We start from the raw sequence: 13057 nt of genomic DNA on the forward strand, positions 1-13057 counted from the left end.
AGTCCAAACCAAGTCCCTGACCGATGCTGGGGAGGCCTGGGAGGGCTAGACTCCATGGTAGCAGTGGGAGGTAGGGCTTAGCCCAAGTGCAGAACACATTCACTATTCACATGCACATGGCCACCCCGGGCACATGGCTTGTGCTATCCTAGAGTCAGTTCACACCACATACTTGACCTTGGACCCTAGCCCTGTATCACCACTGAAGTGTTCCTAAATCCCCACTGAAGAGGCAGGGCTGCTCCTTAGCATGAGAAAAGTGGGAGTATATTTAATTCAAATAAGAAGTGCGAAGCAACTTATTATCATAGTAGGTTTAGAAAATTTTCTTTTTATTTGAGAGAGAAAGGGAGAGAGAACACGAGTGGGGCAGTGCAGGGTCGGGGGCAGGGAGAGAATCTTAAAGCAGGCTCCATATGTAGCATGGAGCCTTACGTGGGGCTTGATCCCACGACCTTGGGATCATGATCTGGGCTGAAATCAAGAGTTAGACACTCAGCTGACTGAGCCACCCAGGCATCCTAGAAATTTTGTCTGTTGGAAAGAAATTAAATCTTGGTATTTCATGGTTTTCTGATTCATCAGGTCTACCTTTGTTAAGAAATATAAAGGAAAATCTCTCTGCCACAGTGACCACCTCCACCTTCCTTAATCCTTGAGTCAGAAAGAAATGGGAAAGAACACTAGCTCAGGTGCTGTGGGGCTTGGTTTTGAGGACTGGATCTGCCACTCCATAGCTGTGAAACAACCTCTCTGAGCCTCAGTTTTCTCATCTATAAAACAGGGACAACTCATCTCACAGGGCTGTGGTGTTGAGTATTTCAGAGTGTTCATGAGAAAATACATTTAAAATGATAAGGCATTTCAAGTATACATTTTTATTATTAATTTGGAAGCAGATACATACTGCTTCCATTATAAAAATAAGTGTTAGCTATGTACACGTTGTAACTCTAAATTTACACTTTGATGCCTAAGCAGTACTTTCCATTGTTTCTTTCATTAGAGCCTAAGTGTAGACCTGAAGAAGATGAAACGGCTCCAGGGAATAAATATAAAAGCCGTTGAGCTGACTTGGGTGATCTTTCCTAAGAGCACAGGAATTATTCTCCAGGCCAGACCACAGACTCACGCAAAGGAGAAGTGCTCTGCAAAGTGCACTTTTGGACTATATACCAAAACTAAAAGGTGTGGCCATGGATAAGCAATCAGAGCATGAGAAGTTCATTTGGATCTATTCCAATAGGCAAAATGAGAGGACTTCTCTGGTGTCCCTCTGACACCTTAGACTTGAACTAAAATCTTTTAAAGGAACTTTTGTTTCATAAATGTCACACAAGACTGCCATGGCAGGATGCTAACATGTTGCCAAACCCAAGATTCTTGAAAAGGAATGTCTCATTGAAACACCAGAGAGCTGAAGTATGGTTTTATTAGCAGATCAAACGCTTGGAGCTGCCAACATAGACTTCGAGGTAAATTCTCATTCTGAGGAAAATTCTCATTCTTTAGGGAAAGAATGGAACAGGAAGGACAAAACAACAAATTGCTTGTTTTTAAAGGTCAAAAGAGTCCATGTGCTGCTCTTTCCTGGCCTGATGCTGTGCCGTCTGTGACGTATGATGATGAGGCTCTGAACGCTGTGTGCAGAATGAGTGCTTGAAGTCGGGTTTTGTTTTCTTTTACTTGTTTTCCCAGTGGGAGGAGAATCTCTGTCGCGATTCCACTAGGTGTGCTGGCCTGGTGGTCTTGTGAGCAAATCCCACCTGCAAACACACTGGCCCCGGCCTCTTAGCAACCCTGCTACTTGGCTAAAGGAAAGTCTAGGGTTATCTCCTGGGTCACAAGTTCCAAGTTCCAATTTTCTCTTTACAGCTGGGTCTGAGGAGACTACTACTGCATCTCACTTCTTGGGTTTTCATTTGTTACTTTAATTCTCCGATCTTATTATTTCACTCAATAGTACAGCTGGTGAATCTTAGAGGAATAGGGGAATTGTCACCAGGACATAAAAGCCTGTTCTGCGTGACCTCACTGTGTTACTAGTGTCACTGGCCAAGTCAAAGCCAAGCCCTAGGTGTCAGGCTGCTTCCTCCCACCCTTTTGCTCACTCCACAGCCACACTGAGGAACCTCAGGGGCCTCTTCCCAAGTTCACATTCTCTTTCCTTGTGCAGATGTGACCTGTAGCTACTCAGTATGTCAGTGATTCTCTGAGGACTGAGACTCTCAAAAGAATGGATGAGGGGTTCCTGGGTGGCTCAGTCGGTTAAGCGTCCAAACTCGGCTCAGGTCACGATCTTGTGGTTTGTGGGTTCAAGCCCCTTTCAGGCTCTGTGCTGTCAGCCTGCTTCAGATTCTGTGTCTCGCTCTCTCTGCCCCTCACTCACTCACTCACACTTTGTCTCTCTCTCTCTCAAAAATAAATAAACATTAAAAAAATTTAAAAGATTGGATGAGAAAAATAATTGAAGGATTTTTATACAGAGCAAGATTGATACTGTAGCATCATAGCACGGCACCTCTAGAGAACATGAAAAATGCCACGACATTTCTTGTTACCTGCTCCATTGTCAAGAAGTTTCAGCACAACAGGGTCTGCAGTCTCTGGCTCAATTGTAGCAATTACAGCGGCGTTAAGAACAGGATAAGTCCCCTTTCTCACATTTGCATAAATCATCACAGGATGGGGGAACTGGGTGCTGTCTCTTTCCACAAAGGCTTCCACAGTGGCAGGGGCCATGGCTGGGCTGCAGGCGCGAGAAGTCACTGTCACTTGCAAGGCTTGAAGAGAATGGTGGGTATTGTTCAGTGTGTAGGTCCAGAGCCCAGGCTGCAAAACAAAGCTTTTTTTGTTTTGTCAAGTGTGAAGAAGAAAAAAAAATCATCCCTCAATTTTAAAGCCAAGTCTAAGCTTCTAGGCGTTTTACTCCTTGTTTTGTTGATGTTGCATTTTCTAAAGGAATTAAAAACAAACATCAGGAAAAAGGATATTGATTAGGGGATAACATTTCACTATTTACATGGGGTTCGCAGCACAACCCACTTTGGTCGTTGGGTATCTCTTCAGGGAATTTTACCATGAACTTATTTGTTGGGAGGACTCATTTTGAGTCACATTTTTAGAGGATAATGATGAGTCTCCAACTTAAAGTATTTTACAGATATTAATTTGAGCCCCTTCACCCAAAAGAAACTTCAATGTTTTTATTCCTTTTCTACAATTGAGAAAATTATAGCAAAATAAGTAAGCAATTATGATTTATGTGAATACTGAATGTCCTTCCTTCCCTCTGTCTCTCACCTCCACCCCCAATATACAGAAATCTCAAGCAACAAAACCCACAGACACTAATTAGAGACCAATAATAAGTTTTTTAATAAGTCAGGATTCTACAATGTCTGTGTTGAGTAATTTATAGACATGTTGCTAAATACCATTCTCTATTGACTGTCTAGGCTGCCGGGGGGAACCCTGCAAAAGAATGTCAGAAAGACAAAAGCCTTAAACGACCGTATAACAGAAATTTATTCTTTGGATAAGGTTATACATAAATATTCTTATTTTCTCATTCCTGCTGTTGGTTCTTATTAAACCTTGGACATAACAGGAGGAATGCAGCAGAGCTTGAGGGAAAAGAGAGAAAGCAAGGGGTTAAGTTGTGACTCAGTGTGCAAAGTTCAGATGCCACCACACCCTACCCAGCCTACTTCACTGGAAATCATGTGCTTGGCCATTTTCCTGTGAGGTCATAATTCACAATAATTTTTTTTTGTTTTGTAATCATAACATTAGTAAGAGACACTTAGTACAAATACCATATCAAAAACTTCTCTTTGGGTGTAATATGTGTTTTGCTAGAGGGCACCCGGTCCAGACTAAGAGGTCAGGCAAAGGCAACAAAAAGTAGGTGAAGTGTTCTTGGCCCTTGTACAAAGGATATGATGTAAAAAGAACGTGATAAGTTGGGGGAGAAGTAAGGAGAGCAGAGAGTGTTTGGGAAGAGGGTTAAGAAATAAGCTTGGGCTTATTGGTCAGAACATGAATGGCCTGGTATATAATAGTAACCACATGGATTTTATCCCGAGACCACCCGAGTTTTGAACAGGAGACAAGGTTTGGTCAGATTTATGCTTCAGAAGAATCACTGGGGTAGAGGTGAAGCCCAGAGGCAGGGAAGCCACAGCGCAGGTTACAACAGTGATGTGGTAGCAGGAGAGGCCAACGGTGCTAAGGTCGGCGCTCAGGCAGTGCAAGAGTGGATCAGTCCGCCACCTTACCCGGAAGCTTCAGTAGTTCCCTTTACCGTTAGGATCCAAGCTCTTCTTGCCTTTCCTGGCGTACAGAGGCTTTGCTGACATTGCTTCTGTTTATGTGTTTAGCCTCATCACTTCGTCTCTTTCCTTCCCCTACACCTCCACCTTACATGCTGCTGTGTAGTTCATCCATGTTGCCCTACCTGAAGTTCTATGAAGAGTTATATTCTATTTTGTTCTGAGCCTTTCTATTTGCTCCTCTCTTTGCACATCCCCCCCCCATATTTCTATTTTGATACTTTTACTTCCAGAAGGCAGTCACCTTCCCCCAAAGCCTGCGCATCACTCCTGTATGCTCTGAGTACCCTGTTCTTATTCCTGTCATGGCGTTTTATTGTAAAGCACCTAGAACAAGATCCATCATACAGCCGATACTCAAAAATGTATGTATTGCATATATTCATATTATACTTTCTAGCTGGAGTTTTCCCCCAAGCATATAGATAACTATGTTTATGTGAATTTTGTAAAGAAGAAAGTAAACAAAAAGAAATTATTTGTACTGCATACATAGTAATGTTCACTATTGAAGAGAGAAGACTTTGGTATCCATTATGGAAAGTGTTTTGGTCTTTTAAAAATTGTTTTAATGTTTATTTATCTGAGAGAGAGAGAGGGAGGGAGGGAGGGATGGGCAGGGCACACACAAGTTAGGGAGGGGCAGAGAGAGCAGGGACACAGAATCCCAAGAGGCTCTAGGCTCTGAGCTGTCAGCACTGGGCCAGACGCAGGGCTCAAACTCAGGGACTGAGAAATCAAACTTGAGCCAAACCTGAGCCCATGAACTCACGGACCTGAGCCAAAAGGTCTGATGCTAAATTGACTGACCACCCAGGCGTCCCTCGATTATTTAAAGTTTTGAACATACCTTAGTTTTCCCTCTTAAAATTTTAACGTTCATAAAATGCCTTTGTATAAATTGAAAGCAAAATTTTGATGTATCAGAATAGCATTTCTTTACATAATGGATTTAATTATGTGATTCCATTGGAAGTCATGTACTTGACTAAATGTTGTCGTTATGAACAAAGCTCACAGCATCTACCTCAGCGGTTCCTGGAATGTGGAGCCGAGCAGTCCGCAAAGCTGGATTAGTGATAAAATCACTTGTAGAGTATTTTCTTCCATTTGGATCAACTAATGCAATTTCAGGGGGACCACTGGTCTGCCATGTGACGAGAAAGGTAGTGTCATTGCCCACGCTGTTATCCACAGTCACAGTGTTTTTAAAATGATGGCGGGGTTTAACATTTTCACCCGAACTTTCAAGCTGTTCAAGAGAATACAAATACATGTGAAAGTTTCTAGTGGTAGGCGTGAACTTCCCATCTTTTTCTTTACTTCTAGGACAAACAAAAATACATTGGCAAAAAAAACCACTTGATTTTTTATATACTATACTAGTACTGCGTATTATATTTATATAAATCACTTTTCATAAAATACCTCACCAGTGCAACATGTTGCATATTATAGAAGTACGGAAGATATGAAATATTTTCATAGTTAACACAAATGTCTCTTCATTATTTTTTATCAACTAATTCTTTTAAATATTTATTTACTTTTGAGAAAGAGAGAGAAACAGTGTGAGTGGGGGAGGGGCAGAGAGCGAGAGAGAGAGAGAGAGAGAGAGAGGGAGACATAGACTCTGAAGCAGGCTTCAGGCTCTGAGCTGTCTGCACAGAGCCCGATGTGAGGCTCAAACTCATGGAGCTGTGAGATCATGACCTGAGCTGTAGTCAGACTCTTACCTGACTGAGCCACTCAGGTGCCACTTTTTATCAATTGATTTTAGCTGTTCTCAGACTGTTATCCAAATCAACATTAGCTTCATATCAGCAATTAGCAAGCTTTAAACAAGTTTTTGTTTGGGAGTGCTTCAGTGGTTTAATTTATATATTATCTCTCCAGATACTTTTATTTATTTTCATAAGAAATAAAACACTGAGTTTCAGGGAGCTTGGGTACATTAGACGAATTATTTAAACATCTGCAATAAGCTATGTGACCACGTGTGTGTGTGCACGCGCATGTGTGTGGGTCTCTGTGCATGCATGTAACACGTACAGAGTGCATACAGATGATGGCACTGTGCTAAATGTTTTACATGTATTACCTCACTTAATCCTTTTGAAAACCCTCTGGGGTGAGTCCTGCTGTTATCCACATTTCAGAGATGAGAAGATAGAGCCTTAGAGAAGCAATGTGTCCAGGCCGCATGGCAAGGAGGTGAAACTGGGATAGAGCCCAGGCAGGCTGACACCAGGGCCCCTACATATAATCACTGTGTATCCACTGTGTGTAAATAACTTTGAACATTTTTATTTACTAAATAAGTATGCTAGGAAATGCCCGTAATATTGCTCAAACTGGGAAAGCATAAGAAATGTACTGGTGGATGAGAGCAAAGACTCCGTGGATTATTTGTTCAAATCCATCTTATAAGTATTTGTAGGCTGCTGACTACTGGGGCACATTCTATGCCCTGGGGCTCAGCTGTTAAAGAGGATGTCATTTCTGTCCACAGTCCAGTGGAATAATGACACACACTGGGGAGAGGTGGCCCCGTTTGGGAACATCAGGCAGATTTGAACCATTCGAATAATATTTTGTTGGATTTTAAGAAAATTCTTTAAACGTTTGTTTTTATTTCATAGCACTAAAGAAGAAATCACAGGGTAGGAAGATTATTCAGAAGAGCCAAATGTAATCTAATTTATAATACGTGTTCTCATTTGTGATTCACCTTTTTTTCACTTCTACTGATGAAATTGTGGTTATTGCCTTTGCTGTGTACATATAATCTTTATGTTAAATATTTTCTAAGAATAATTTAACTGACTTCATTGTTCACATCAAGTCATTAACTTGGCAGCTTAACTTACCATCTGTGAGGAAATACCAGAGGAAATTTTGTTCAGACCGTCAGTTATGTTCAAAATATCTTTAAAGTAACTTAGAAAGAAAAAAGTTGGCCCTTTTAAATGGGTTGAGTAGAAGAAGTCTTTGTGAGGAAATTCGAGTAAATTACAGTAGTCAAAGAGATATTTCAATTTTTTTTAGAATTTAATGAAATGGTTGATACTTTAACATGAGGGAGGAGCTTCAAGGAAGTTTTTAAAGAAGCAAAAAAGAAGTAAAATGGATTTTGACTGATGGAAAGTCATAGAACGAAAACTAAGACACAGTTTCTTATTTGTCTTCTTGGTCTTACCTCTACCCCCACCCCTCCTCCACCCCCATTTTGAGCCACTAGGAAGGAGCAGGCTCTGCTTACAGACCTTAAAAAGCTGAGGTGCAATTTCAGGAAATTACTACTAGGATTGAGAACAGGCGTCAGGTAACAATGAATCCTGGCTCTGGTGACACCGAGAAACTCACTTAAAAGCCTTCTGTGCAAGAATTGTTACATATTCAAATAAGGATAATGAGGGAATTAGCACAGTTTATTTGTTTTCCTTGCTTCCGTCTCCCTAACCCCAGCCCCATCTGTAAGTGCAATATTGAGGAAATTCTGACCTGAACACGTTGTTGAAAAATGTCTCCGGTTCCCGAGGAGATTCTACTGAAAGCATCAATCATGCTATTGGAGTTTGATTTATCTGGAACAAAGAACTTTAAACCTCCTGAAATACATGATTAGGATGTTAACCATTAAAATGTATAAAATAAAACGAAAAATTATATGTGAGGTCTTTTCCAACAACCTTTCCCGTGTAACAGGGTTAGTTTTGGGGAAGGCGGAGCTGCGCTTGGCCGACGTTGGGTGGCATCCTACCAGCCACATGGTGAGCAGCAGAGTGTGTGGTTTTGTGTGTTCTGTTCACAGCTGTAACGTCAAGGTCTATACCTCTGTCTGGTACATGATAGAAACTCAATGAACATTGTTTGTAATGTAGTCTTGTAATGAAGGTGATTCCTAGACAGTCTACGTTAATCACTATCTGCAGTGCTATGTATTTACATTTAGACTTATCTTCTGAAAACATTGTTTTAAAAATAATTCAATAAAAACCTGACTTTTAATTTGTAAATCAGCAATACTCATTTTTATTGACTATAAGGAACATAAGATAAAATTATTCCATGCCTCACTTAGAACAAAAAAAGATATGGATCTTGCAATGTGGTATTGTTCCTTATCATGAAAGTTAGTGCACTTAATCTTAAACATATTTTTAGCTCTGTGATTATACAAACTCAGATTGGTTTAACAAAGAAACTATAAAAATTATATTTTCATTGGATGTATATGATTGTCACCTTCTAAGGAAAATGTTTAAAGGTCAGCAAAATTTGGGTAGATATTAGCAATGATTTTTGTGTTGTTTTCCTTAAGATAGCTGTTTCTATTTTTTTTCCAATTAAGCCACACATTCTTTTGTCATAATATGAGCTTCACATTTTGGAATATTCAAGTTAAAAGGCTTTGAATATTCAATTTAAAAGGAAATGTTCTAAAATATGTGTTTACAAATATATTTACCTGTGTGATGTGATAATTCCTCCAGATTTTCAACCACAGATGAGCCCACGGCAATGGAATGAATGGTTGAACCGCTGCTGAGCACAGTAAGTAAGCAATTGCCAATATGCTCATCAACTCCACTGGTTACTAATATCATCACAGAGCCATCGGCTTTTCCATTCAGTTTTTCAACCACCTGAATATAGAGTATCAGTCATTTGGAAGGAAATGTAATTCAAATTGTCATTGAACAGAAGAGTTCACTCATTCTAAATTCCCATCGGTAAGGCATATGCCTCTTTGAGGTCCTCTGTGACTTGCTGCACTCCAAGCCCATCCCCATCCCGTCCTCAGCTTGCCTTATCACAGGCCTGGTCACCCTACATGTCATTGCTAGTTTCTTGTACAAAGGGACTCTTCCTCTTTGAATTATCACAATATGCCCCTAGATTAGAAGAGGGTCCATGATAGAGCATATGGGGCACATTCTTGTGTGTTATCTCTGCCTCTGACATCCGGTGAATGACCAATAAGAGGCTTTAGAGAAGTGGTTCCACCTTGGCTACAAATTAGAGTTAGATGGGTCTAGAATGACTATAAGCCAAAGCCAGCCATGCTGATTTTGATTGGAAAAGCCAAGTGTAAAAATAGCTACAGCTGGGACAGTCATAGAATGGATGGGGACAGTGTTAGAAATTGTCCAGATGATGCTGAAGGTCCCCAGCCTTGCCCATGGTATTTATTTATTTACTCATTCCTTCAACTGGCATTTACTGAATAGCCAGGGACTTTGCTAGGCACCTGGGGTTTAGTGGTAAACAAGATATGGTCCCTGACCTTAAAAATAACCCTTACTTTCCTATAGGTGTTATGACCACACTGTAACAGATTGCCCCAAATCAGAAGGAGCCTCAGGTACAAAAGGAAGGAAAGGAAAGTGATGGTGATCTGGGCGTTGGGTACTCTACTGTACCTCAAATCCCTTCTTAAGCCCTGAGCAGATGCTGGTTTGTGCTTCTGCTGACACAGTTGTAGGCAGATGTGAAACCAACAGCTTTCGGTCATCATCACTGTTAATTTGGTGTAGTTGGGCTCTGATCTCCCCTTTGCCGTCGAAACTGACAATGCCTACAAAGGTATGGATTTCAACAATCTGCATCAAGTAAAATTCTGCTGCTTGTTGCAGTCGAAGGAATCTGTCAGCCTATGTCCCAAAAAGGAAAAAAAAAGAAAAATAACAGTATTTGGTTGGTAGACAAAAGTATGACTAAGCAACTTAGCAAATGTCTCTGCCAATTATTTAGCAATGTCACATTGTAATTTTTTGAGTTGTATAGAATGACACCATGCTGGAATCTTGTTCAATTAATTTCAGGCTCAAAAATAAATGTTTTTCAAGGAGGGGAGAATGGTTTAGAACCCTACCTCCAACAAGCTGTTTATATTTACCACTCTCTAAGAACACATATTCCCACTATTTCTCTCCAACTCAGAATTCAAGATCTTTGAAACCAGTTAAAACTAGATTTGTAACTGCTTCTTTTAAAATCCAGTCTGAGTAAGAGGAAACAATATTTTTCCTACTTATTACAATAGGATTGTATGAGATATATACATGACAGTACAGTTATACTTAATGTGTTAACCAATTAAAAAGTGATATTAATGGGGCACCTGGGTGGCTCAGTCGGTTAAATGGCTGACTTCAGGTCAGGTCATAATCTCACAATTCATGGGTTCAAGCCCCACATCAGGCTCCATTCTGACAGCTCAGAGCCTGGGGCCTGCTTCTGATTCTGTGTCTCCCTCCCTCTCTGACTATGTTCTGTGTCTCTCTCTCTCAAAAATAAATAAATGTTAAAAATTTTTTTTAAAAAGTGATGTTACTGATGTTCACTAGGATCACTAGGCCATGGGAGCAGCAAGCTGAGCTTCAATGACCACCCGGTCAGTGAGGACTGTGGTCTCTTTCTCCAACTTAGACATCTCCCTTAATATCTGGACTTCTATTTCACATTACTTCAGAAGGATCACCAATTTAATGTCCTGCAGGTATTCAAACTCTACACACTTTGAGTTCATTGACTCCCTTTTGAAATGGGAAATGATGCTTCCAAAGCACAGCATCATTAGACTGTGAGCACTGTGAAGTAGAGACTATGTTCTGTCATCTCTGTATCCACCAAGCAAGCACAGTCCAGGCAGCTAAAGAAAGAATGGCTATGATGGTTCAAGGACAATATTGGAAAAAAAAAAAAAAAGGGAGGGAAGTTGGCGTTGCTGTGAGTGTGTTATGTTAGGCTTATTTCCCTTCTCCTACCTTCACACCTTCTCTCGAGTACAACTATCCCTTTTACTCTATTCTTGCTCAATAGAGGCAGCTTGCCAATATAAATTGCCCCGAGACCATATTTTAGAAGATCATGGCCTGGTCAACTGTAGGTGAGCAAGATTACAAAATTATCCAGATGTTGAATGTATTACTGGTGCCCCTAATATTTCAGAGACAAACTAAAAGAGGCAAATTTTCCAGGACTACTGATCAAGAGAATAAAGAGGATAAACTCTTCCTTAGGACAAGTTCTATGCTTAAATAATTACCGCCACTTTTGAACCAAAAAGCATTTTTTCACTTAGTCCCCCTCAACAACTTTAAGAAGTAGATGATGGTGTTCTGGTAAATGTTTTTCAAAAACTGGCTTTCTGGGGGCACCTGGGTGGCTCAGTTGATTAAGTGTCCAACTTCAGCTTAGGTTGTGATCTCATGGTTTATAGTTCAAGCCCCATGTTAGGCTCGGTGCTGACAGCTCAGAGCCTGGAGCCTGCTTCCGATTCTGTGTCTCCCTCTCTCTCTGCCCCTCCCCTGCTCGCACTATCTCTCTCTGTCTCTCAAAAAAAAAAATAAAAAACATTAAAAAAATAAAACAAAACTGGCTTTCTGGCAAAAAACAGAGAAACTCCCTGATTTGTTGCAATTGACAATCTCTGTGGGCTAACTACTCCCACCATGGTTAATTTCAAGCTGTCAATGTGGCATCACAAAAAGCAGAGTTGGGAAGGGATGTGTAGTAGTAGGCCCATGCAGATACAATCAGGCAGAAATCATCTTAAGAGCACAGATTGGGGATCAGCAGACATTTTCAGAAAAGGGCCTGCAGTATTTCAGGCTTGGTAGGCCATACATTCTCTGTTGCAAGTACTTGATTAAGCTGTTTTAGCACTAAAGTGGCCGTAGACAAGATGTAAATAAATGAGTGTTACTGTGTTCCAATAAAACTTGATTTATAGAGACTGAAATTTGAATTTCATGTAATTTTCACATCATGAAATATTACTCTCTTGATTTTTTTCTAAACCATTTAAAATGTAAAATCCATTTTCCTCCTGTAGGCTACGCAAAAACAGTGGGCCAACGTTGGCCCATGAGCCTGTTGTTTACTGATTCTGGGCATAGATAATAGTAAAAAATAGTAGGAGAACAATTAGGAAGTGATGAGTTTTGAGCACTTATTATATTTTAACAATTTTATTTAATTATAAATCTACATAGTTTAATTTTTAATATTGGCTCTATTTAACTACTGGCTTGCAAATTTCCTAAAAAATTAACTATTTAAGGAGCCAGTATCAGCTGCAACTGTCACCACACTAAAAGTAGCTATTATAATCCTTATTTTACAGATGGGAAAATAGTTCATCGAAGTTATTTTGCTCTTGATTATAGAGACAGTAAGTGAAGAAGCCAGGAATTAAAGCACATGTGTCTGGTTCCAGAGATTAAGCTTTTCACCACCGTCTGAGAGCTCTGAGGTTTTCAAGAGGTGATATCTGGAAGGCTCTTCAGTTCCTGGATGACTGAGGTATGGTTTCCCATCCATGGTGACATGGGAAACACACACAAATGGATATACACACTCTCTGCCAAGTCACAGTCTCTTGCCTCAGCCAGGGATGTATACCAGTTAGTGAATGTGGCCAAATAAGAGATTTTGTTACATGTCAGGAGTTTTAGCAAAGGGTCTTGGTTGGAAAAAGTTGCAGTTAGTGGCAAAAATCAGGGCTATGGGTTTACCTGTGGATTTCATTTATCTGCTTCTCTCATAACCTGGCCTACATTCTGAACTTGTTCCTTTTGTCCCCAAGAAAAGACGAAATGCATGAAGATTCCAAACCATTGGCCTCCTCTCCTCTGCCCTTAACCATCTGGAGATCAAAAGAATTAAAAACTGATAGAAAAAAGTGGTGAATGGTTTATAGCCATTAATTACCA

The 13057-nt window shown here is 40.3% G+C and overlaps 1 protein-coding gene and 1 long non-coding RNA gene across 2 annotated transcripts in view; one reads left to right on the plus strand and one right to left on the minus strand.

Annotated features, from left to right (window-relative positions):
* The window catches only part of CLCA2 (chloride channel accessory 2), a 36675-nt gene that overhangs the window by 12526 nt on the left and 11092 nt on the right, over positions 1-13057 (minus strand). The window contains exons 7-11 of the mRNA XM_029949337.1: positions 9761-9991; positions 8806-8983; positions 7839-7945; positions 5362-5586; positions 2562-2832 (exon numbers count right to left, since the gene is read on the minus strand). Of these exons, the coding sequence (XP_029805197.1) occupies positions 2562-2832; positions 5362-5586; positions 7839-7945; positions 8806-8983; positions 9761-9991 (1012 nt within the window). The remainder of the gene's footprint in view (positions 1-2561; positions 2833-5361; positions 5587-7838; positions 7946-8805; positions 8984-9760; positions 9992-13057) is intronic.
* LOC115299813 lies at positions 8831-13015 on the plus strand. Its single transcript, XR_003912344.1, has 3 exons — positions 8831-8891; positions 12512-12647; positions 12931-13015. It is a non-coding gene; the product is annotated as an uncharacterized LOC115299813 (long non-coding RNA).

The sequence above is a fragment of the Suricata suricatta genome, chromosome 8, assembly GCF_006229205.1.
Source record: "Suricata suricatta isolate VVHF042 chromosome 8, meerkat_22Aug2017_6uvM2_HiC, whole genome shotgun sequence".
NCBI classification, from domain to species: domain Eukaryota; kingdom Metazoa; phylum Chordata; class Mammalia; order Carnivora; family Herpestidae; genus Suricata; species Suricata suricatta.